The 25,829-nt window shown below is 47.3% G+C and overlaps 1 protein-coding gene across 2 annotated transcripts in view; it reads left to right on the top strand.

Moving 5' to 3' along the window:
* GABRQ (gamma-aminobutyric acid type A receptor subunit theta) overlaps positions 1 to 25,382 on the top strand; it is a 74,959-nt gene extending 49,577 nt beyond the window's left edge. The window contains exons 4-9 of one of the 2 annotated variants that reach the window (XM_040614824.1): positions 1,284 to 1,504; positions 14,511 to 14,593; positions 18,944 to 19,081; positions 20,673 to 20,825; positions 23,536 to 23,780; positions 24,283 to 25,382. In XM_040614824.1, coding sequence (XP_040470758.1) covers positions 1,284 to 1,504; positions 14,511 to 14,593; positions 18,944 to 19,081; positions 20,673 to 20,825; positions 23,536 to 23,780; positions 24,283 to 24,660 — 1,218 coding nt within the window. In that variant the 3' untranslated portion in view covers positions 24,661 to 25,382. Of the gene's footprint in view, positions 1 to 1,283; positions 1,505 to 14,510; positions 14,594 to 18,943; positions 19,082 to 20,672; positions 20,826 to 23,535; positions 23,793 to 24,282 lie in introns of both variants that reach the window. The other variant, XM_040614823.1, reaches the window with a different exon arrangement.
* Positions 25,383 to 25,829: the final 447 nt, after the last annotated feature.

Raw genomic sequence — 25,829 nt, 5'->3', positions numbered from 1 at the left:
GCTGGAATTTGCAGAGCAGAAATGTCCATCATGCAAATCAAAAAAGTCAAGAGGATTACTGTGGCACTGTAGGTATCTGCTTGGGTAGAGAACGAGTCTCTGGCCCCATCTGTTCTAGATCATTTGCATGTATTTGCAAAAATGCTTTTTATTTAAGGGATTGTGAAAAATCACTGATTTCTGTAAGGCCACTGTCAGCAAGGCTTGTGCCCATTTCCTAATCAACATCCTGTTATTTTAACACTAGCTATTTTACCCTCAAAATCTTGGATCCTAGCCTATTTGAGACCTGCTCTGAGAAGGTTTCCTGTCATTGGTGTGTAGAAGACCCCTTCCTGTACCACTCGTTTACCTGAGAAGAAATGATCGTTCTCCCAGTACAGTGCCACAGTACTGTGCCTCTGAACAAGCTGATGGGGGGGCTCTGGATCTCCCCTGGATGGTGCTGTTACTAGCCAACAAGTAGGGTGGTTTCTGCAGAGCTACAGCTGTGGGCCACCAAACAGCCCTCCCTGTCCTCTAAAAAATGCTTGTCTTGGCAAGTTTGAGTGTCAACTTTTTACTATTGAAAAGGAGAGGAGAGGGAGATATGTATGGCATTGTGCTGGCTGGGGATGGTGAGGGAGCTGCCCCTTTACCAGTGGATCACGCTCCACTGATGACAGATTTCCTCCACATATGTCCCTTCCTGAGAATGTGAATGAACTCCCAACTTAGCTCATATAACAAGGCAAGTGCTAATAGCTTGTCACGGCTGGCCTGGGTTGGCTTTGAAACCCTGGCCTCGAGGTCAGATTCTCCATGTGCCCTTTGGAATCTCCTGAATTTCTGCTCAAAATAAAATTGGCTTTTACCAACTGCATGGTAACAAGCAGTGGCTGGGCATTGTGTCCAGACACCTTGACATGATTTAATTGGGAAATCAGTCCTTGAAATCTTTGGCGTGGTGTAGCCCACTTGCTTGACATCCCTTAGTGCTATCATAGTCCTAACTACTACTGGTTTTGCAACCAAACTCTAAGCAGGCCGGGACAATGTGAGTGGGATGCAGTTTTGCTTTGCTGGAGTCATGTAATGCCATTTTGTCACCTGCAAAGCTCAGGATTGTTTCCATTTTCCCAGAAAAAGCACAGTGCCCCCCAAGCTGGTGGAGGTGTGGACCCAAAGATTTTGATGCCAAGGAATTTGGAGACCCACCAAAGTCTTGGCAGTGGCAGTAGTGAAGGGATGGAGTTCCATCCCTATCCTAGATCTGGGCTGACATTTGCACTTTTCTTTCCCAGGACTACACCATCACCATGTACTTCCAGCAGAGCTGGCGGGACAAACGCCTGGCGTATAACGACCTTCCTCTCAACCTGACCCTGGACAACCGGGTGGCTGACCAGCTGTGGCTGCCGGACACCTACTTCCTGAATGACAAGAAGTCCTTTCTGCACGGGGTGACGGTGAAGAATCGCATGATTCGGCTCCATCCTGATGGGACTGTCCTGTACGGCCTGAGGTAAGTCTAAGGGTAATCTTTGTTGGTTGTAGTTGAGAATGACACATCATCTAAACCTCCTCCATTTCCAAAGGTATTCTGGTAAGGCAAGGAATCGGAAGCCCCAGAGATACTCAAGTGTTGCAGTTTTAAGTATCTGTTCTTTCTCCAAGGTGGAAATGGTTTTCTTCAGGCCTCCAAAGTTTCCTTTGCTGCTGTAGACAAATATTGGAGATGGGAATAGTGTTCTCTGAGTATTTCAGGTCACTGTCATTCATGTTGCATAACACTTCCATTTGAAAGACTCATTTTCGATTGCTTATAATTTTCTGCAAGTTTGGCCTATCGAGATGAGACTTTGTTACTCTCGTATCTAAGGCTGAACTTCTGTAGCATTTGAATCAAATAATTTTGGTCATTTTTGAGTATGAGATAGGAGGCATGTTTTTGTACAGTTAAAAAAAAAATGTCTCTTTCCCAGAACAATTCTGAAGTTTGAGGCTTGAAAGTTGATGTTTGGTAGGGGAATGGTCCTCAGTGAGGAGGCTTTTTGTGGTGTCTGGAATAAATTAATGTAGGGACACGAGCCTTTGAAAGTCCTGTGCTTGTGTGCAGTGGCAAAGGTTGGCTTTACTGTATGATTTGGATACGTGGAGATGCCAGGGTAGGTAAGAAAGTCAAATGGAGGTGGGGCAAAGGCCTGAAAGGGAGTCTGTGGTTGTGGGTAAGAGTGCAGGTTTTGGATGCTGTAGCTGAAATCTAGGCACTGATTTTCCCGACCCTCTATTTGTCTGCTTTGAGCTTTTCTTTTCTTTTCTTTATTTTTTCTTTTTTTTTTTTTTCCTTTTCAACTACCAAAATTCACAGCTGGCTTTTTAGACCTGCCTCCACATTCACAAATGATTGCGATAGCAGCTCTGGGCTTACATCCCAGTGCACCAAAGGAGGAGGAAAGACCTTTCTCCTTCAAAGAAGGTACACCCACCCTTCCCATTTACAGTATCAGCTCCTCTGCTGCTTCGTGTTTTGTGGCAAAGTCTGACTTGTTATGATTTTTTTCCCTCCTATTTAAGTAGCAGAGCTGTTTTGGGGAGGGTAAGGCTGGGTTTCGGCATCGCAAAGTAGGAAGCTGCCCAGGGCATCATCCTGCCAGGGCAGCAAGGTGGCTGTGCCCTGGGCTTTCCCCGTGGCAGAGCCCTGGGAAGCCGAGGGAGCAGCAGTTGCTGCTGGTGTTGAGGGACAGGCTGCAGCATGTGGGGGAATGTACGTGCTACTTTTTCCTTCGAACTAGTGGATGCCTCTTGCTCCAGGCCAGGAGACAGCAAAACATGCAACAAGCCCAACCTTGTGACCCTGTTCCAGTTCTTCCCCCCTTCCTTCCCGGGCCAGGTACATCCATCTCTATACCTTGGGCTGGTGCTGCTTGGCTGATACTGCCAAGGAGCCCTGAGCCAGCTCTACTGAGCCACCAGAAAGAGAGCAGCCTTCCCACAGCTGACTACCCCGAATTTCCTCATTGTGTTAAAACAAGAGTGAAGGTTAGGCAAGAAGGTGCTTTCACTTGGGGTAGGTAGGAGTATAAATTCTGCCTGTTGGGAAGGAGTGAGCAAAGAGTGCTGTTAAGCTCAGGCTGCTCTTTGCTGCTGAGCCAGCCCACCTGAGCGTAGAGCTGCCTCCCCCAGGCTGGTGGGAAATCTTTGCACACACCTGCATGGCAAAAGAAGAAATGCTAGTATATTTTTATCAGCTGCCATTTAGTCAGCTCAAAAGAGCAGTGTGAACCCTGCAGCACAGGCGACAGGCAGTAGAAGTCCTTGAAGGGTTTGCACTCGACCTGGCTCAGGCTGGGACACTGTGCAAGCACCTCCTGGATGTCCCTTCCCGTCCCCTTCCACAGGGCCCAGCAGAACAGGGAAGGGAGCTTCCTTGCATGATGACCTGTGTAAACGGGTGAGATGAGGAAAATTGCATCTAGGCCAAAAGAAAGAAAATGACAGCGTTTGCCCCTGTTATTTCCAGGGTGATAGTAAGAGCTGCCTGTGTTGTTTTAAATCTTGGCTGGTTTTCCTCCCCTGGAGAAAATGGCAATTGCAAAAATGAAGCACTGAGCAACTGAAGCTCCTGTTCATGAGCAGTGCCTCAGGTCAGGGCGGCTGGCTTTTACTATCCTGAAAGCACTGGGATTTTGAGGGACAAGCCAGGTGCCCTGAATGCTTAAAGTCCCTCTAGCTTTAGTCATAGTGGTATAGACAATGATTTCTTTAGGGCTGCTTTATGTACTGAGTCCTGCACCTGCGATTTTGCTGACAACAGAAGTACTCGGTCCAGTTTTGCAGGTGCAAATAACTGTGATCCTATTCAAAAATATGTAGCCATGTCCACAGTAGGTGTAAGCAAGTAAGAAAATAGTCACAGAGTATTCATCTGTGCTCCCTTTATCTTTGTAAAAATGCACCCACGTTTGTCCTGCAAAGAAAAGTGTGGGTCCTCTGTCCTTTGAAGCCTGTTCTTGTCTTTTCCTGCGTTTTTCAGAAGGATTCATAAAATGGAGTTTCCCTGGTGGAAGAAAGCCAAAGGAGGAGAATTCTGTTTCTTTTCCTTTGTTTGTCTGTTTGTTTTTCCCCAAGCAAGAAACCACAGCTCTGCTCTTTCTCCTGCTACCTTCTCCCCAGCCAGTTCCCCCTCCTTTGAGCTTATCCTGTAGCAAAGTGACTCAATCATGCTATTTGTGGCACAACAGTCATTTTTCTTTCCAGCAGTCTCTGATGTCAGAGACCGGGAGGGATGACACCCTGGCAGGGCCCTGTCTTCAGCAGGTGTTCAAGCGACCAGCAGGATCAGCTCAAGCGCTGGATCGGACCCCAAGGTCCAAGTTAGCTCACACGGAAGTCAATGGGTATTTTGTTTCTGACTTCAGTGAGAACAAGATCAGGCTTCAGATAACTTGTTTGCGCGAGTGAATGAAGCCCTTTATTCCTCCGCTCCACTCCATTGTGGAAGTTGTGTGTCAGAAAAGCATATGCTTGGTTTTGGTAGAATTAGCAAATTAATGGATGAAGGGAGTGCGGCAGATGTAATATAGCTACATCTTAGGAAAGCGTTCGATACAAAAGCTTACTCCAAAACTAATTCCCACTGGGCTCAGATTAAAAGCTGGTTGCCAGGTCTCCAACAAAAGGAATGCATAAACAGCAGCAGGCTGCGCCAGGGTGGCAGTGCTGGGCTGCTGCAGGGCTGGAGTCAGGACTGGTGTTCCCTACCCCCTTCCCAACGACTTAGCAGATGGCGTAAATCCCAGAAGGCCAAAGAGGGGCCTGGAGCCCGGATCCAGCCCAGAGGGCACTCTCATCTCTGCAAACACGGAGCAGGATGGGAGGATGCAAACCTGCAGAGCTGACAGGGTGTTTAAGAGGTGCAACTGGCACGATGGTGCCTGAACTCGCCTGGCCCCCAAACGCCTTGCGGGGATTAAAAGTGCTTGGGAAGCACGGGAGGGCTGGTCACCCTGGGCACGTGGCAGGGAAGCACTGAAATGATGTGGAAAAGCTGCAATATGAAGGGAGGCTGAAAGTAGCTACCCACAGAGACAAAGTGATCGGCTACTGGGTAGTAGAGGGAGGCGGATGGAATAGTGAGGAAGAGCTGGATAGTACTGGCTGAATTGAATGTATTTATCCTCCTAATGGCTTTTTGTCAAAAACTGCCTTGGTTTCATCAAATTTTAAACAAAAAATTAGGGCAAAATTTTTCATTTAAGAAAAAGCATTTCAGAGAATGTTGATCTTTCACTCCCAATATTATGTAGAGAATTTTTCACTTAAGTCAATATTTCCCTCACCATTTCAAGCTGCTTTACTACCACTGCTGATGTATGAGTAACAGAGAGAATCATCAAAGGCTTTCTCTGGACCTCCAGAGACTGTCTAGTCCACCCCTGCCACAATATTCAGTAAGCTTTACATTATCCCACATACAAGCTATACGTTATGGCCTGAGATTTTTACTTCCTTTTCTAGACCATGTAGCATCCATTTGGTAGTGAAACAAGTTGACACTTTTCAAATGCTGATGTCATCAGTGTTTTGCTATCCGTTTTCAGAGACCTAAAAATAGACACAACTGTAACAATGCTGAAATTCTCGTATGGTAATTTGAAATCATATTTGAAACCAACTTTAAAACATCCTTCTGGGAAATCTTGAAGCTATTTAATTTCATTCTAATTAGGGACAAAACCGGATTCCAGCAACACAGGTGCTTTGAGAAGCCCAGACTGCATCCCTGAGCTCTCTGAGAGGGAGCGGGTGGGCTGGGATGCTGGGAAGCAGGCGTGAAACCGGGTGGACAGCAAGTGAGATGCAGTGCCTGGCTGGCAAGGAGCCCAAGCAATGTAAACTGAGCAACTAAAAAACTGCAGAGGAATTTGATGACGGAGACTAAATCCTGTGCAGAGAGAATGAGGAATCTCCTCCTGTGAAGGTGGTAGTTGTGGTGGGGAGCGTGTGCATATGTCTTGTGGGTTTTTTATTCCTGTCCACGATAGTCAGCTGCAATGAGATGTGTTTTAGAGGTGAAGCAGTTTGGATGCATGCAGAGGCGCCAAGGCATAGCGGGGCTCTGGGCCCAGGGAATACTCTCCTGGGGAAGCAGACCTCTGCTGTTCTCATCAGTGCAAATACCTGTTCAGTGCTTAGAGCAAGGAGGAGACAACTGTCATACTTCAAACAACTCACAATTTTTAGTTTTAAACTGAGAAAAGCTTTGCTTTGAGAAAAGTATCTGCTTTGGAGCACTTAATTTCTGCTTTTCCTGGGGTGAGTTTTGCCATCAGTCAGCTCCTCTCTGCAAGGTAGCGGCTCCTGGGGGACATCAGCCCTCGCATTGCAGCAAGCTGCTGCTGACCCGCTTATGGACCTGACCTTGTTCCTGGGCAAGGCAGCAGCTAGAGCACCACTTCTAGCTCACCTTACACAGGGAAACAATGCAAGCTAACAGATGTAAGTCAGGCATCTCACCCACGCTCTCATTCAACAGCAGGTACGCTGCCAGAACCCCCTGCCGCCCTGGTGTGCAGTGCCTCCAGGGCTGCCCTGCCTGCTCCCAGGGGCTGGGACTCCACTGGAGTTCATCACAGCTCCCATCTCCAACCTGCCTCTTGATCAGGACCCAGCCCTGTCTGCATTACATTCCCCAGATCCCAGTCTGGGGTTATTGGGTAGCTGATAGGATGGTTTCTCCTACTCCTGTTTCACTCGAAGCCTGCTGTTTGCAGATATATCCTTGTTCTCGCGATGGGTGTTATTTGATTTTCTGCAGAGAAGGTGTCCTGATGGGTTAAGACAGGAGTTTTTTCTGTACTGAGACCACTGAGCAATTTTCCTCTCCCATCTTACAGGCCAGAAGGGAAGGAATCCATGATTTTTGCTTCCCCTCCCTGAGACAGGTTTCTCTAGAAATGTGAGAGATTATTCAGGCTAGTAACTGTGCCTGCTCCCTCTGCAAGTTAGGCAAAGGCAACAAAAAAAATCTCTCCTTTGGCAGCTCTGGTGCAAACAGTTGGGCTTATGTCCATCCAGCTGGTCCTGCAGCCTTGTGCAGCTCCTACCATGGAGCTCTGCTTTGGGCCAGTTCCTTAGCACAAAGGTGTGGGGGCAGAGAAGAGTTCGTTAGGTGGGTGAGGGAAAATGAGAATTTAATTAGGAGCTCAGCTTCCCAGTTGAGGTTAAGGACAGATTGCCTTCTGCATTTTTGCCTTCTAGGGCTGGGATGAGGGAATTTAGCTGGAAACATTGGAAGGAAGCTTAATATGGAATTTCAGAATAGTCTTAGAAGCTGTGGAAGAAATCGGAGCTCAATAAAACAGGATAAAACAGTGTGCCAGAGCTGCTTCTCCATCCTTAATGTTGCAAGAACAGAGGCAAGCATCATCAGGGCCTACATCTATACGTTTGACTTGGTCAAGGAGTATCCACAAACAGCTGACTCCCACTGCCTCCTTGAAGATCACCGAAGCAGCTTGCATGCCCTGAACCCCTGGCTCACCCTGGCAGCACCTCTTAGTCTTCCTGCTTATTCTGTCCCAGCCACCAGTCTGAGCCCATCCCTGAACCCTATCTATTCTTTGCCAAATCCCGCAGGTTTAAGTTGTAGGTTACTGTTTTATTAATTCAGCTTCATCCCAGCCCGATGCTGTTGAAGGAAGAGACCTCCTGCTCCATTAAGTGCAGATCACTGTTGTCTGGAGCAACAATAACAAACTAATCTCTTTTTAAACATGTTCCACTTGGGTCTCTCTTGTCCCCCAATCCAGCTGACAACTTGCAGACACACACTGCATTTCAAATAGAATAGAGGCAGGAAAGCAAAACCTTGCAGTGAGGGCAACTCTGCCTTGTACTCTCTCAGGGTGGAAAAATGGTTGATTTAGATGACTGGTAGCCTGAGCAATAGTTTAGAAGAGCACGCTTTTTTTTTTTTTCCCTCCCCTATCTGAGTGCAGTGCACACTCTTATTTATCAAATGATGCCTATGCAAGCACAGATGCTTTTGGAAACAGAGTGGCCTTAGCAGGATTGTGCCAAAGCTTATGGAGTCAGTTTTAGGCAAACAGACACAAGGGGAAAATATTCCATATCCCTGCCTTTCTCTTGGTTCTAACATGACCTCCAGGAGTCTGCAAAGATCAGACCGTGTTAAAAGAATGGCAGAATTCACCATGGGTTTATAAATCCCTTCAGGCCCTTGGAAGTTTGTGCTTACTGCCAGGCAGAAGGTGACATTTACCAGCATGTTTTTATGACTGACTTTGAGAATGTAGAGAGTAAAAATTCAGTTTTGGTTTTTCCCCATGTTCAGCAAAACAGCAGTTTTGCCTCTTTCTACTCTTAGTCACCAGAATTCCCTTATGAGTCTAACTTGCCCCATGGGGTGAGCCAGCACAAGTCCTGCAAAACACCAAGCTGCTTCCATCCATTCTCCTTATTGCTGCAAACTGTTGTGAGCTCTGAGAGTCTGTATCCCAGGGGGACAGGAGCATCTTCAGCATCTTGGGAGATCTGAAATCCAAAAAGTTGCAACCGGCAGCTTAAAAAAATGTTTATATTTTGCTATGAGATTGTTTGTGTTAGCCCCTGCATAACGACGCTCAATCCGTAACTGCAAAATTGGGTAAGTGCCTGAACTGCTGGCTCTGTTTTCCCTTGAATTAAGAAGGTATAATGGTGGGGGTATTTGTGCTATACATCTTTTCTCACCCATACTGAATTTTAGGTAGCATCCTTGAAGCCAAAGATATCGGGGAACATTCTTGGACACTGGATGTCAGTGGCCTGCAAAATCAGGTTTTTTCCTGGGTTTGGTCTGTGTCCACGAACGTTGTCCCTTAGGCATTTCCCAGTTAGAGCACGGCAGAGGATGGTGACCATTCTCAACAGGCATTTTGCGCATGGCCAGACCCTTTTTCTGGAGGGTAAGAACTTAAGTGTAGACAAAGGCTGTTCCGTACCAGTTGACATCAGCCCTAGAAACCAGTGCCAGGCACGTTCAGCTTTCTGGTATAGACAGTTATGACGCAGACAGTGCAGTAGTTCATTTTGTAAGGATAAGCTTAAGGGGAAAGGGACCCCACTTGTTTTGGGATCCTCTCAGAGGTAGTACACTGTTAGTTTTCCCCTCTCTCCCACCCAGTCCTCCTTAGAGAGTCTGGACCTGCTCTTTTCAAAATCAGATGATATTTTGGGAAAGTAATTTTTTGCACCTTACACTTAGGTCTGGTGAATTTGGTTGTCCCAACACACTGGAGGTGATCTAGAGGATGAATTGGTGGCCAAGGACCTTCAGAGCTGCAGTTTGGTAGAGGGAGATCTGACTGGCGCAGGAGCTGAAAGGGCAGCTACCTTGGAGGCGGCCGGCAATGGGATAGGGAGGAGATGGAAAGAAGACCTTCAGCTGTGGCAGGTTTTAATGGCAGGTTGGAGCTCTATGCTGCTCCTGTCTCTGGACTTACATAATCATTCTAAATAACATAGAAGAAACCATTAATAAGTAAACAGTGATGAGGAAGATCAGAGAGGGAATGAAATGGCTGGTGGTGTTCATGTCAGAGAACTGCAATATTTGTGAAGAACTGATGGTTCGCATAAACTTGAGCATTCCCTTTTGAGCTGCAGCTGTGGTGGGACAGTCCTCTGCTGCCGCCGGGTTCAGCTTGCAGAGCAGGCAGCGGTGGAGGGACGGCGGGCTGAAGCTGCGCTACCCTTTCTGCGCCAGCATCTGCTTTGTCAATACAAGCTTCAAGTGAGCAGAGCTTTCCTCATTGTAACAAATAAAGACCTAGCACTCACCCAGCGTGACTTAGAGCTTTGTGGCTGCTTTTCTAGAGATGGTCTCTACCTCACCTGGGCTTGAAGGGTGCTTTTCAGAGTGACGTATCCACACTACTTTGGCTTCTGCTTGAATCCACTGGGTGCTGGTAGAGAATAGGGATCTCTGTCAGTCAACAGCCTGCCAGAGCTGCTTGACACCTTATAAATGCATGTCCCTTTTTTCCTCTTTTTATTTTTTTTTTTCTCTTGAGGTGTATTCAGCCCCAGATGAACTATGTCAGCCTGCCAGCTGTGCAGAAGAGTACCAGGGCAGTGAGGACTTGGCTGCTTGGTAGCACAACTGCCTACAGAGCTCAGGAGAAATGATTAGGGCAAGGGCACAAATGTCTTTTTTGTGGGGAAAGAGGTGTAAAGGTGGTGACATGTGAGGGGGCTGACCTGGAGGCCCACGGGATGGGCAGGGATTGAGGGGGGAAAGGGGAGCCAGAGACGGAGGCTGGTGGTGGTGGCCGGACTTGGCAGCTGGAGGGAGTGGGACCGCTTCACTGAGTGCATCGTACAAAGCGCAGGCGAGCCTCTCCCCTCCGATGGGCAGTGTCTCTGTGAATTGCGGTCAAAGCAGATGAAATTTCACACCACACAAATTTTTGAATTTAAAAGGGGAGGGAGGTGGGTAGAGAAGTGGGAGAGGAGGAGGGGGAGGGAGAAGACGCAGCCTGGCTGGGTGCCAGTGCCTCTCGCTAATGCCACGGGGAAGGTGGCATCCTTCCCCAGCGTTCCCTCTGGCCCCCGCACTCCCTGCTCCCTTTCACTTCGGTTGCATCTCCTGGAGGCAGCATACTCTGTCTAGAGCTGTTTACAAGGTGATGGTTTGTTCTCTGTCTCCTCATCTCCTTTCTTACAGAGTGAGTATCCACTCCTCTGCTTTCTGTCTTTTATCTTCTCGTTCTTCTCCAGCTCTCCCTCACCAGCTGCTTTTACCCCTTGCTTCCCCTGATCCCTCTCCTCTGTTTCCTTACCTCAGTGGCCGCCTGTCTCTCATCCCCACCCCTGCCTCCCCCATCAGTGTTCATGTTACCATCACTCTTCGATCCTCTCTTTATTTTTCCACCTCTTACTTTCCTTCCATCTTTATTGCCTGTTAACCCTGTTGAGGCACTCAGGCGCTCCGTAGTGTCAATCCTCCACATGTCTCTCCATCCAGTCCTCCCCACGTTGTTTCTATGTGCCAAGCAAACACCTCTTCACACAACAGCTCAGAGTGTATCAAGGTAATACATTTATACTCATCAAGGAATCAGACAGAGGTTGGTCCTGTGGCCTTCTGGACTAAAGATGGCATGTGCTGTGACCCCACAAGGTCATTTGTGTGCCTGAGTTTTGCTCCCATTCCCCTTTAAGCTGCAAAAGGTGGGTGCAGCCTCTCACCCCTTTGAGTCCCACCTGCCCATGGCACACAGCTAGCAAAGGAGCTAGAGAAATCTCTTGTTGGTCCCTCTAGGAACAAGTGAATGCTGAGTCGGTCAGAGGCCACAGGCGGACATTTCACCAACAGTGGCAGCTGTTGTGTTGCTGTGGTCACCCACAATCACTGTCAGGCAGGGTACGGCAAAGGGAAGTTGGTGTCCAGAGTGCTTTTTGAGACCTGAAGTCTAAAGAATTAAACATCTCTCCTTCCTTTCTGTGATACCACTTGCTTTATCCTAAGTAGGGCTGATTTATCATGGTTTCGAAAACCTAAAGGGAGGATCCGAACTGAATCTGATGCCTCAGGCCCGCTGCCCCTTGCATCTGGTCACGCTGCAGGAGCCCCACATCCAGGTGGCCCTGGGGTGCTGGTGTCCCTGGGCTTGCCAGGCACACCTTACCGTGGGCATGGCACCGCAGCTGAAATACTCCAGACAAGCAGGTGACTACAGCCTAGGACAGCCGTGCGTGGCTGTGCTACCTCCACAATGAAAACATAACAAAACCTTCTCCCTGCGAGGTCCCGATTCTCACCTCCCTGACAGTATTACATAGGCAAATCACCAGGATTTTGGGACCTGCAGCCAACTAGGGTATCTCCAGAGGATTCTGAACTGTATGGTGTGGATAGACTCACCCTTTAGTCAGAAGGAAAGAGAAATTATCTGGCTTTTGAGGACAGATGCCCTCGTAATCTTGGGGTTTTTTCTCCTTTCCGTCCTACCTGTCATAAGGTTCTCTTTTTTGAATCAATGGGACTAAATTCTGCCCTGATGTAAATCTTTGCTGATATAAATTGGTGTGATCTTGCAAAAATCATTGGAGTGGCTCTGGATTTATGCTGGCTGTTAGTGTGAGCAGGATTTGGCGCATGGAGTGTGGTAGCCATAGCTCACTGTGTCGTGCTCTGCGTTTCCAACCAGCACTGCAGGCGATAAGCAAATCCTGTTGCGAGGTGAGATGGTCCCTCTCGAGCCAGAAAAGGTTTCCCCTGGATGTCCTTTGTGTGGTCAAGTTAGCCAGCCAGGCTGCAATTTTAGGATGGACATTGTGAAAAGGTTTTAGCCCACAGGGGCCCACAAATGGGGTGGAAAGTTTTCATTTAATACATTTTTGCATCTCACACTTTAGGGAAAACAGGAAAACGCATTTGTAACTGCGATCTCCCACGAGTGCAGTATAATATATACAGTATATGCCGTGTGCGGCATAGGGGGATGAGTCATACCTGTGCATGACTCTTTGGTCTCGGTGCCTGGCCAGGATGGACTCTGCACCTGCCACTTTGGGCTTTCCTGGCAAAGTGCAGCTCCCCCCAGGTGTGCTTTGGATCTGCTCCTCCGCCGTGGTCTCCTGTGCCCAGCTACCCCGGTCCGGGAGGATTAGGGTGGGGGAGGCATTGCGTTTCCAGCAGCCCTCTGAGAGATGCCAAACTGGGAGGCTGCAAAAGCAATACATGCTTTTACAAAGCTGTGGTTATAGTTCGTAAGTGGCTCCTGTCCTATTATCCTTCTCCCCCTCGGAGCTTTCTCCTCCACCCCAACCACATTACAGATAAAAGGGTTAAGAGCTCACTTGGGCCCCCTGCTCAGAGAGAGGGCAGTTGCAATGTTGTATCTAGACCCAGTGAGGATATATATAAATTCCCTCCGTCTCTTTGGATCTATTTATAGCACGGCAGGCAGTGGCAAAGGCTCTCCTCAAGGCTTCATCTCCTACAAACAGACTTCACAGACAGCAGAGAGATAAATTTAGCACACGAGATTTCTTAAAGAGCCAGTAGCTCTGCAGGGCTGCTCGCCTGCCATGCTACAGCCCCCACCCTGATACCCCCATGGGGGCAGACCTCTCCTGTGGATGCTTGCCTTCCCCACCCACCCCCCCACCCCCCTTCTACCCCTCCTTTCCAATTTTCTGTCCAGCTTCATCCATCCTTTTCCCTTTTCTGGTCTCTTTTTCTGTAAGTTTTTTCTTTTTTTCCCCTTCTTTTTTGCTGGTTTGCCATCTCATCCTCTCTGCTTTCTTGCTTTTTTTTTTTTCCCCCTCCCTTTTCTCTCTCCCAAGCCACAGGGCTCAGAAGATAAAGCTTTCTCGTTAACAGTTCACTGGTTATGCCCACATAGTAAAAAATGTGTAGCTTGATTAATGTCTTCCAGATGGTTAATTGAAAAAAAGGAGAGGGAGGGGGGGAAAAAGCACCAATCTCTACCCCCCCCCCCCCGTCAGCACTCTGCACACATGCATTGCACAGGACGAAAACTGTGTTGAAGGGTGAGGGGAGCGATATATTTGAGATGCAGGGGCAGCCTGTTAACTCCCGGGCAGCATTGCCAGGCTGGTGAGTTAGCTGTTGATTTGCTCTGTCCCTGCTTCATGCCCTCTTCTCTCATCTAATCCCATCGCAGAGAGCGATGCTCCTCCATGTGCGACACGTAGCACACACAAACCCTGCTCGCACCCTCACGTGAGCCCCACCGCCAGCACTGTGCTGCTGTGCCCCCACGCCACGCGCTGACACCCCAAAGCAGCACAGACCTTCGTTCTCTCCCCGTATTTATTTCTCGTGGGGATGCGCGCCCCACAACGTGTCTTCCGTGGATCTTGATCGTGCAATGGGTTGTGCAGGAATTGCTCTTTACCAGAGCTGTGAGTCTACAGGAGTGGAAGGGCGCCGTGTTAACGTGGGTGTGATGGAGGGGGTGTGGGCGGGGGGGGGGGGGGGGGGGGGGGGGGGGGGGCAAGTTCAAGGTCACTGAGGCAGCTCGGGAAGAATAGGAAGTGATAAAGTAGTCAGCTATTCTCCCTAGGTCATTGCTGGGCATTGTAATCAATACATCTTCTGTTTTACAGACACGTGTCAGCTGTCTCCCTCTTACAAACTAACATGCCTCTCCTCTCCGCCCCCCCCATGCCCATAGCTCTGCCTACTGCCGGTTTCTTTGTCTCTCACAGGAGAGACAGAGGAGGAACACAAATCCCTCCCCACCCCGTTAATAGAGATACTGCCTTGCTGACATGAGTCACGAAGGGTTTATGCCATGCAGTTGAGGGTGAGCTGCATCCAGGCCCCCACTTTGCACACCTCCCACCACGGATCTCCCTGGTTTCCAGGGAAACAGCGGCCCCAAATGCTGCCTGACTTTCACGTCTGCCTTTCATTTCTCCTTTTTTTTTTTTTTTTTTTTTTAGGTAAGAAAAAATGCACAACTGACGTTTTTTCTCCCTTCACCTTTCAGGATCACCACTACTGCTGCTTGCATGATGGACCTGCGGAGGTACCCCCTGGACCAGCAGAACTGCACGCTGGAGATCGAGAGCTGTGCGTATGCCTCGTGCCTACCCTCCACCATGCAGTGCCACCTGATGCCACCTGCCCCAGCCACTTCCCACTCATGGGATGCCTCCCAGGGGTGTTACAGGCCATCCCCTCCTGAAGGATGTCCCCTGGGGCAGGACCTGGCTTCCTCATCCAAACTTTACCCTGAGGGGAACTCGTGGGTAGTATGCCCAGGAAAATGGAGCTCTAGCAGCAGGCTGGGCATTAAAATCACTTTCACCCTCGGAAGGGTGGTGGAAGCCTCCCTTAGCCCTAGGAAAGCCCTGGGAGCCTGCCCTGACTCGTGGCTGCCCCGCTCTGTGCAGGAGGTAGGACTCAAACCCTCCCACAGTCCCTTCCCATCTGGATCGTCCCTTGACTCCTGTGGAAAGCCTCTTCTGACCATGCTAGCGGAGGAGGTCTGGCTCGCCCTCATAAAAATGCACTGCAGTATCCCTGCAGGAGCGGTCCAGAGCAGCAGATCAGTGGTGTTTATCACAGAATTGCTGTTTTCCAAAAAGAGGTCCCACAGCATCCACAGTCAGAAGGTGCCGTGCCGCCTTACCAGCCCTGCCTGCGCCTGGGAGCCTTCTTCCCATCCACCGCTTGCTCGGGATGCGTGGCCGTCGCGTAATGGGATGTAAATCAGGTCCTGCTGCAGGCACTCATGACGTGTCGGTTCTGGTACTCCTGAGCATTTTGAGAATAGTTTCTGGTGTAACCAAGAAAACAGAAGACAGAGAATTACCCACACAGTTCCTCGTGTAGTGATTTTGTTCTTAATGGGACATGTCGAGCCAATTTGTTAGTTAAAGCTATGTTTCCTTACAGTATTTCTAAGATCCATGCAGAGATGAAGAGAGTCAATTGTTTTCTTCTTCGGAGCTTTTATCTTTTACACACTTCCACTTTTGAAATCTGCAGGGCTCCATTTTGTTTGCTTCCAAGTCCACACAACTCTGGAATAACAGTCCTGTTATGGCTGGTTTAAAAAACAAACTATATTTAAAAAAAAATAAAAACAAAAAAAAAAACCCAAAAACAAACAACAAAGCAAACCACTAAAATCTGTGGTGCAGGGGTGCTGGGTTTGTAAAGCAGCAGCTTGGGGCACCTACCTGCAGGAGGAAAGCCAGTGCTGGCACTGCCTGTTGATCCCATCGCTCCATCCCTAAAGCATCTCTCACCACGTATGCCCCTGCCCAGCCGCGTGTCAGGATTCCACAAAAACCTGCTGAGGCAGGCTGCAAACAGGCTGTTAATCTGACATTTTAAGACATCGTATCAATACTTTATGATATTTCAGGTTGAAATGACTTGTCTTTGTGAACATTCTTTTACTTTTTAAAAGTAAAATGGAAATTTGATTTCCTTTTTAAAGCTAGAAATCAAAGCGAAGCATTTATTTTTAGACTGAACAACCTTTCCCTTTAGATTCACTTTTTAAAAATGGCTTCCTGAAAAACGTTTGATTTCATATTGCATAATGCCATAATTAAAAAAAAAAGCAAAAATTGGTACCCAATGCCAGCAGGTCATAGCGTAAATGGAATAGAGCTAGTTAACTGCAAAATCTCCTAAAATTAGTTACTGTAATTTGACATTTTCATTGCTGATCAGGAAGTAAATTTGAAGTCACTGCTGTTAAATTTGCGGATGATGAAGATAGCAGCCTGCGTGGCTTGCTTGCTGCACATTTGAATTCCTCCCAATCTGAATACATCCAGAATACGTTTGAACAGAGCTAAATGCGGAGGTCTGTGCCGGTGTGCGGGAGCGCGGGCCAGGCTGCCAGGCTCGTACCCGTGCAGGTATTGACCAGGGGAAGCGAAGGGACAGCAGCCCTGAGCACCACGGCTGGAGGTTTTGTAGCAGGGCTCCGACAAAAAGGGCTGGAGTGAGCCTGGGTTATATAAACCAGGGGAGCTGTGAGTCAGAGCAGGGAATCGATTGGCCTCTGAATACGTTGCTGATGAGATGGGGAAAGGGACTCTGTCTATATTTGCTTTCCAAAATTTAGAGAGGAAGTTGAGAAATCAGAAGAGGTTGAGAAAAGAAGCTAAAAAGTGGTTCAAGGGCTAGAGCAGATGTTTTGCAGCGAGGAACCTCAATAGCTCAATCTGGTTTGTTTACTGCAAAGGAGGTGGAGAGGTGACTTGTTTACAGGCTGGGTGCACCTCTGCAGAGGGGGAGCACTGGGTAGAAAGGGCTCGGTATCCTCCTAGAAAAATTCAGAACAACCACCGGAGTCTGAAAGTCTGAGCCCAATGAATTCAGGTGTAAAATTACACACAATGTTTTTTAGCTGCAAGAGTGTTTGAGCTGCTGGAATCGTCCACCGGGAGGAGTGGGGGACTTGGCTGTTTCTTGCTGCTTTCCACACTTGGTCTCGGGTGCTTTGAGAGAGATGCTACAGCCAGATGTGCTGCAGCCAGATGCAAATACCAGTTCTTGTGCACAAAGCTGGGGTACTCGAGGCAGTGTAATATCCTGTGACTCCCCAATGTCTGCAGCAGATGAGATGATAACCTGAAGGCCCTGATTCTTGATGGGCTTGTGGGTGTGGGTGCCTTACTGCCATGGGAGCAGGATCATGGCATGGGGGGATGAGAAGCAGATCTAGCATGGCATCTGGAAGATTGTTATTATTTTTTAGCACCCATGAATAAGTGCAGAAATGACTGAGAGCGCAGGATGTGGGCTTGGAGACTACACTATCATCATTCCTGTTTGGGAAGAGACCTCAGGGTATCTCTAGTCCAGCCTGCAGCTCAAAGCAGGGTCAGCTATGAGATCAGATCAAGTTGCTCAGCTCTTTATCCACTCAGGACCTGCAGGTTGACACCATCCTCAATGGTTCAGCTCACGTCTGGGTTAACCCTTGGTCTCTAAGGCTAGGTAGAAGAATTTCTCTTCCATGGTGCATTCAATAGCTCTTCATTCCCCTGATCCCACTAATACAGTGAGGCTGGTTTTGGTGGCACCTCTCCCTGGTGGATGTTAGCCTTGCTGGGTATTGCTAGCCAACTGCCTTTCTGCTGTGAGGGCTTGTGGATAGGGCAGGCTGTTGTGCTGCAGTGCAGAAGGTGAATAAAAGGAGTCTGTGGGAACAGGTGAAGTTCATGCTTTAAAGGAAGCCTTGCACCACGCCACACCAAAGCCTGTACGTATCTTACTGCTTCTTTGGCCAGGCTGGGTGTGGCCTTGAGCAACCTGGTCTAGTGGCAGATGTCTTTCCCCATGGCAGGGGGGTTGGAACTAGATGATCTTCAAGGTTCCTTCCAAACAAACCCTTCTATGATTCTGTGATTTCTTGCACAAAGAGGTGCTCCCATGCAGCTCTGCACTTTGCTTGGAATAAGAGGCCACCCCTTGTGCAGCAACAGCCACAGTGTTTCAAAACCCAGCTTGACAGAAGCAGCATTAATTTTCAAGAGGAGGTGAATCTTTGCCCACAAAGGCAACAGGCATGGTTGTGAACATCACACCAATGGAAGGGGAGACACATGATTTTGTCCTCTGGGCTTCATTCCCCATAAGTCCAGAGCATCTGGGGACTCTTCCTCCTGGGATTGTGGCGTTAGGCTCCTCAGCACTTCCAGCCTGTGCAGCCCTCTCTGGCATGTATACTTTGGGGTTAAAGTAGGAGGCTGTATCGTTGGCTGAGTTAAAAAACCCCTTACCCTGAAACAAGGGATGAGTATTTGTTAGCAGCCTGACTCCCCTTTCTTTCTTCTCCCACTACCGCTCTTTTCAGCCAGCACTTGGTAAAAGCAGCCCCCGATCTCAGAGACTCCGTCTGCTTCCTGACTCCAAATTTTGACCAAGAGTACTCAGAAGAGGGAGGTGCTCTGATGGTTAAATTTCTTTTCAGCTGCTGTTGTAGGTCTTTTTCTCTCTGGGAATTTTTAAATACTTCGGTGCTCTGTTTACCTAGTCCCCACCAGGATGTATTGTGTGGTCTCCCCCTTCTGGTACAAGGAGGCAGTTTTTACAAAGCAAGATGCTGTGTTTGGTTCATTTGACAGAGGCTTCTGATGGTCAAGTCCCTGTCATGTCAGCCATGGAGATTATGTGGTGAAGTCAAGGCTTGATGGGCCACTTCTCACCTTTTCCTCCTGAATTCTAGCCAGAAGTGGGAGTTCTGACCAATTTTTTCCTCTTCTCCTGGGGTCTGTACTGTCAAGCTCAGCTGAAGAAGAAAAGTATGTCTGCAGAGAAGGGCTATGCTTGCTGTCTGATGGTGTGGGCTTTCCTCTGGATCCTCTTCCAAATCACATTAGTGAAAATGGGGGTGTCGTCTGCTCCAGCTTGTCAGCTTAATTCTCTCTCTGTGCTTCTTCATCTCTGCAGATGGTTACACAGTTGATGACATTGTCTTCTTCTGGCAAGGAAACGATTCTGCCGTCACGGGGATGGAGGTGCTAGAACTGCCCCAGTTCACCATTATCGAGCAGAGGCTGGTCAGCAGGGAAGTGGTCTTCACCACCGGTGAGTGTCTGCTGAAGGGAGGCCATGGAATGTGCAAACCCTCTGCTGACCAGTGTCAGTGTGGTTCTTCCTTTGATTGAGATGCTGGAGGCACTAACTTAGAATCTAGGCTTCAACTTGTTTTCATTTCTTTGTCAAAACACCAACTGAGCTCAAAGTAGAAGCTCTTTAGGAGGTTTTCAGCCCTTAACTTATTTTGATGTTGTTTGCAACTGGGTTTTGAAGCTAATGTAGGTGCAATAATAAACAGAAGAATATATCGGTTGAAATGCAAGTGGTCTATGAAATGATGCAAACCCATCTGTCCACAGCACTAAAAAGGTCTGGAGAGCATACCTTGGACAATTCAGATACTGCTAGCTGGAAAGTTGGAGGGGCTTGGATTTTGATTGCTGTCTTCACTTCGATCTGGCATGGAGTTCACTGCCAAAGCAGCATGCCACACACCTGTTAAATAGGACAATTTTTGAAACGCCACGAAATCACAGCCTGAGTCTTTCAGCTGTGGTGGCAGATGGTGATGTTGTTCTAATAGTGCCTCGGGGGCATGCTGGGAGCAGGGTCCCATTGCGATGGTAATCCAGAGACCCACAACAAGAGGCAACATTCCTCCAAAAGAAGTTTGCAGTCTAAATAGGTAAGATCTTAAAAAAAAAAAAAAAAAAAAAAAAAAAAAAACCAAACCAAAAAAAACCCAAAAAACAAAACTGGTGAAATACACGTTCAAGCTAATGGCACATAATGGTGAGAGAACATAACCTCCTTTTCCCCAGTCTACCTCCTTGATCATTAAAGACTATTGTTCTTTTGCTACTTTAGCTGCCACCCCATGATTACACCCATGTTTCAGGCTGCTGTGTTGCCTAAGGGACGGAGGTGGGAAGGAGGAATGACTTGGACTTTATTTCACAGCAATGTGAGAGGCTTTGTCCCTGTCAAAATGACCCTGCTCCCATGGAAGGACTGTAAAAAGTACTTATTGTCTATCACTATCCCCAATAGGTTTGCTAAAAGATTAGGAGGAAGTTGCAACAACTTGGGAAAAAAACCCCAACCCTACAGATTAACTAAGAGTATTCTATTTGCATATGAATTTGCCCAGTCTGACCATAATCTATTTTTAGAACAGCATGGGAAAAATACGATTCAGACCTTCATTGCTGTTTGGAGGAAAAGCTAGTACATGAAACATTGGAAAATCATCTCACTGCATCCAGATATAGGGTTAAAGTCTCCTGTGTAAGCCTGCATCAAATCAGCACTTACCATAATAGCAATTTCAGTACTGAACAGACATTCCCCCATGATGCTGGATATAATAATGTAACTTATGTAGAGTTTCCTTTCTTCTTAATATTCTGACCCAACTGAGCAGACTCTGAAGAGCCCCCTTCCAAAAACCTGATGAATCTGCAAAAACCAAATGAAGGAAAAAAAAAAAAAAGATAGATTTCTCATTATCCTTGCCTCTTGAGTTGCCTCTTGAGAACATTTTCCAAAATAAAATTTCAATTCCTAACCTAAGCTCTTACCATAAATACACCCTTAGCCTCCTCTTAAACAGCATCTCCCTTTCATATCTCATTGACAGGTTCGTACCTGCGCTTATCTTTGAGTTTCCGGATTAAGAGGAACATTGGTTACTTCATCCTGCAGACTTACATGCCATCTATTCTCATCACCATCTTGTCCTGGGTCTCCTTCTGGATCAATTATGATGCTTCTGCTGCACGAGTGGCACTAGGTAGGTACCTTTTCATCATATGTTGAAGAAGGCATTTTTTTGAGAGAGATAAGCTAGGACCAGCTGTAAGAAAGAAAATACCTTTTTCTTTATGCTGTAGCAGTTAAGCAAGCCACGTAGGTCTGTCAAATTTGTCATCCCAAATGAAGGACATTTTTTCTGAGAACAAACTTCAAATTTTCAGCCAGAAGAACTACTTTCTTTTTATTTTTTTGTTCAGAAGTATCAGTATTTCCCAAGCTTGACTCTGTATTATTTGAATCAGTTAAAGTTCTGCCATAAATTTCTGTGGGTGCGTGTTTAAACTCTACAACAAAGGCATAAATGGTCACAGCTTCTCAGAGACGCCATGAGCCTGCCAGGTCCTTTGCTCTGGTTTGTATGTCTTTTCTGCAGAGGATAAATCTGGGCATCTCTTGGTCAACACATGTACCAAGACCTATTAGTTGGATAATAAATGCTGAGGGTGGCTGGCCAAAGAGTAGTAAGAATGATGAGTGAATGGTTAAAAGATGAAAAAAGTAAAGGAATTGGCTTTACACATTCTCATATTTTAAGCCCCATACAGACACTTTTTGTAGCTGAAGACCTTCATGACCAAGGCAAATATGGGACAGTAGTTGAAGTCAAAGTTCTTCTTAAGAACATGCTCCCCTAAATAGGAATGTTCTCCTACAAGAGGAAAAAAATGAGGTCTTTTAAGCAACAGAAGGGAAGTGGGGGTGGATTGCAGATGAGGGTTTTGAAGAAGGAGCAGGAGAAAGGGGTCATGGCTGGCATTTGAGAATGGGGATGAGCAACATGATAGAAACTTCAGAGGAAACAGGAGAGCCAAGGAAAGAGAAGGATTTCATCTGCCAGGGGGAAAAGGCCCAGAGAGGCAATGGAGCGCAGGTGGAGGCTGGGTCTTACAGAAAAGGTTGGGGGCTTAAACTAGCTCTAGGAGAAGACAAAGTTTGAGAAGACTCAGAGGAGGGATGGTGTGTACAAAGATATAATATAGATGATCTGGCTGTGCTTGTGTGGAGAGGCTGGAGCAGGGAGACAGGGAGGGAACAAGAAGAATGTGGTAAATTAAAAAGGTAAGTTGCATTGACAAGGTTATAATAAGTGAGAGAAGGAAAAGAGACCATGGTAGACATTGCTGGCACAGTGAAAGTACAAGAAGAGGGCTGGACATGAGACACACAGCTGTTGAATTTCTGCTGACATCTGGATTCAAAGGAGAAGACAGAAGAAAAACATTGTAGATCAGAACTGGAACGGCTCTCTCTAAACTCTTCCTGACAGTTCTCTATATAACTTGTCCTTAAAAAGCTCCAGAGAAGGAGATTCCACAGCCTCCTCTGGGTACTCTAGGTACTCCAGATTTACCTGCTCGCACAGTTAAAAACCTCTTTGCCTCTCTCCTATGTCTCCATTGTGATTTGTCTAGTTCTTAATGGAGATGTGGAGAACATTCTAGTCTCCCTTTATTTGCCCCAGATTTCTGGATATTTAGACTACCGTCTAAATATAGACAATATAATATATTGCATGTATATAAATATATCTCCTTTCTGTTTACTCTTCTGTGACCTGAAGACAATTAGTTCTTTAAATCCTTTATCAGGAATGACACTACAGACACAATGAGGGTGGAGGGCAAACAGGATGAGCAGGGGACCAGGATGCACAGAGAGGTTTGAGAGCCATCACTGTAGAGGCAGGGATGAAACCAGAAGAGCAAATTAAGGTCATGGAGACTAAGAGAGCTGCCAGCAGAGAGAGAGGAGGGGAAAGGACACTAGAAAAGATCAGCAAGGTAGTAAGAAAAGCAGGACAGCTGAGCTAGGGAAGTGGGAAAAGAAGCCTAGGTTGAAGAGGGAATGTTACTGCCCCCAAAAGAAGCATGAAGGCTGCCAGAGACAGATCTGAGGCCACTCTTGACAGTCTAGAGAAGGGAAGAGGCTGAGAAGAAAGAGGACTGAAGCTGTGAGAGTAATCATGGTGCACCAGGCTCTTGGAGATTGAGTAGATGGGGGAAAAAAGTGTTCAATAAGACCAAGAAATGTTTGCTTAAGATGCAGGAAATATGAGTAGGCCTAAAAAGGAGAGCATGAGAACCACGGGAGGAGTGTGTACAGGTGATAATTGAAGTAGTGAGTGGTAAAGCTGATGAGAGGAAGGCGGGAATTGATGGGGATGTAGACAGAAGCCTATGAGGCAGGCAAAAAAAAAAAGAGACCACTATGAAAAGATAATCTCTTCACTCTTTCTCCTATTCATGGCATTGGAAAAACACAGCAGATTATAAATTCATGTCAAAGATACTGAGGCATTCAGTAGTGTGCAGGGTGTTCCTGAAGTGGAAAAAAGGGAGGAGAAGAGGTTGAGAGACTGAGAGCAAAACTGAATGTTTCCTACCCCACTGAGGGAAAGAAGGAGGAGCAGGGAGGACTTTAAAGAACCAAGGTCTGGAGTATGTTGATCCCCATCATCCTAATGATACTCAGCTTTGACAACTTCTCCCACTGTTGGTGGCTGGTTTATTTCCTGCAGCAATTTGTACTGGGCAGCTGGGCTTAGAACAATGGTAGTTTTCTTCCCAGTTGCACTGCTGTCACCCCTCCTGAGGTTGTCCAACTGGGAGGAGGGATGGGGAAGCTGAGAGTGGCATTTCAGGAAACCATCCCGCCGTGGTAACAGAGCACCTACCCTCTCCTTACAGGGGTCACCACGGTACTTACGATGACTACCATCAACACCCATCTGCGGGAGACTCTCCCCAAGATCCCTTACGTCAAGGCTATTGATGTTTATCTCATGGGCTGCTTCGTCTTCGTGTTCCTGGCGCTCCTGGAGTATGCTTTTGTCAACTACATATTCTTCGGGCGAGGCCCCCGGCAGCAAAAGAAACAGAGTGAACGGATCAGCAAGGCCAACAATGAGCGCCACCGTTATGAGGAGAAGAGGGTGAGAGAGCAGGTTTGTCCCCTTCTTTCATTGTGGCAGGAGAATTCAGACTCTCCACCGTTCATTCAGTCCTGGGTGAGCTGTGGAGCAGCCTTTCTCCTCATCACAAGAGATGAACTCCAGTTCCCCTGTCTGGTGATTACTGGGAATTTTTTCTCCTTGATCATTTTGTCATCATCCTCAAGCCAGTCTCATCAGGACCATCCTCTTTCACAGGGCAGGCGTACCCAAAAGTACCCCTGTGGCTTTTGGTCCTGCTGTGTTGACAGAACCACACTACTCCGCTCAAAATTTGCTGCAAGCACATGCGGCTTGTCCTTCAACTCCAACATCAGTGGACAACATTTTCAACTGCAGAAGTTCAGGTTCAGAGCGCACAAATGACCTAATCAGTGGTATTGTTACCCAGAAAACAGTTCAAAATCATCCCTGATGGTGTGGCCCTGTGTGCATTGTGCACAGGACATCCCTGCTACCTTTCTCTCTGTCTTCCCTGTTCTAGGTTGACCCTTATGGTAACATCCTCCTCAGCACTCTGGAGATGAACAACGAGCTGCTGGCCACAGACATGATGAGCAGCGTTGGCGACTCTCGAAACTCTGTCATGTCCTTTGAAGGCTCAGGAATCCAGTTCCGCAAGCAGCTGGCCTCTCGGGATGGATTTGGTCACCACCCGACCCTGGACCGCCATGTCCCACTGACCCACCATGCTGCGGCTCGCAACCGTGCCAACTGCCGTCTCCGCCGGCGGTCATCTAAGCTGAAGCTCAAAATCCCAGACCTGACAGACGTCAGCACCATTGACAAGTGGTCACGAATCATTTTTCCAATCACCTTTGGATTCTTCAACCTTGTTTACTGGTTGTACTATGTAAATTGATGCCTGCGGCCTCCAAGAGAGATAGGGACAGACACTCAGACAATGACAACACAGGAGTGTTGTGGTCTTTTGGGTTTGGGTTTTACTCTTTACTATCATTATCATTTATTCCTTTGGTTCATTAGATTTATTCTAAGCTTACTCTTCTCTTTTCAGCACATGTAGAACCACGGAGTGGGGGGGTGGGTAAGGGAGAGAAGGGTGTATGGGAAGGGGTTTGGTTTCAGGGAGGGATGTGTTTGTCTTGATTTTGGTTTCCTGCTGAAGGACTTAAACCATTGTAAAAAAAACAAAAACAAAAAACACCAAAAACCAAAAAAAGAAAGAAAAAAATTACAGAAAAAAAGAAAAAAACTACTAAAAAAACCCAAAAAAGAAAAAAAAAATCAAAAAAAGCGGGGGAAGGAGATTTAAAGAAATTGAGTCAAAAACTGGTGGGGGCGATAGGTTATCTTTGGCTGTGCTCACTAATGCGCTATCTTCACTTCCATTTCACTACTGAATTTCATCTTTCTCCTCTCAGTATTATTACATTTTTTTAATCTTTCTTCTGTCACTGCCCTTAACCCCTTCATGTTGATTCTTTCATGGATTCATGAGGTGGTGGGGGTTCATTCTCATGCTACAAGATTTCTCTTCTTTTTCTCTCTCCCTCTCTCTTGCTTACAAGCCTAAAAGAATCTTTTAAACCAACAAATAAAACGAATATTTATTTTGGAAGAGCTGGGAAGGGGGGAGGACAAGGCAATTATTTGGGAGGGAAGGGGCAATGTGGGGTTATGGGAGGGGGGGAGGAGGGAGCTTATCAAAATCAAAGGCACATTTGCAAGTTGCCTTTTTCCACCTTCAGGAGTTTGCAAGCTGTTTTTCCTGTATGAATGTGTGTGTGTGTGCGCGCACGGCGCATCTGTGTGCGTGTGAGCACATGTATGTAGGTACAGGTGTGTGTGTGCAAGCATGTTTTGTGGGGAGGGGAGCTGGGGAGGGGGGTTTTCTAATGTCTTTTGTAGAAGGAGAACACAGATGACATTTAACCGGCAGTGTTTTGAGGGGGAATAGCAGGGTTTTGTTTGCTCATTGCAACTGTGCGAGGCTGGAGGTCGGGGTCCTAGCTTGTGTTAGAAAGGTGGAGCTGGAGAGGCAGATTGTGCAAATATCTACTTGCAGAG

The sequence above is a fragment of the Falco naumanni genome, chromosome 14 (genome assembly GCF_017639655.2).
Source record: "Falco naumanni isolate bFalNau1 chromosome 14, bFalNau1.pat, whole genome shotgun sequence".
Taxonomy (NCBI): Eukaryota; Metazoa; Chordata; class Aves; order Falconiformes; family Falconidae; genus Falco; species Falco naumanni.
Note: the sequence above shows the minus strand (reverse complement) of the source record. Positions and strands in the feature narration are given on the sequence as shown.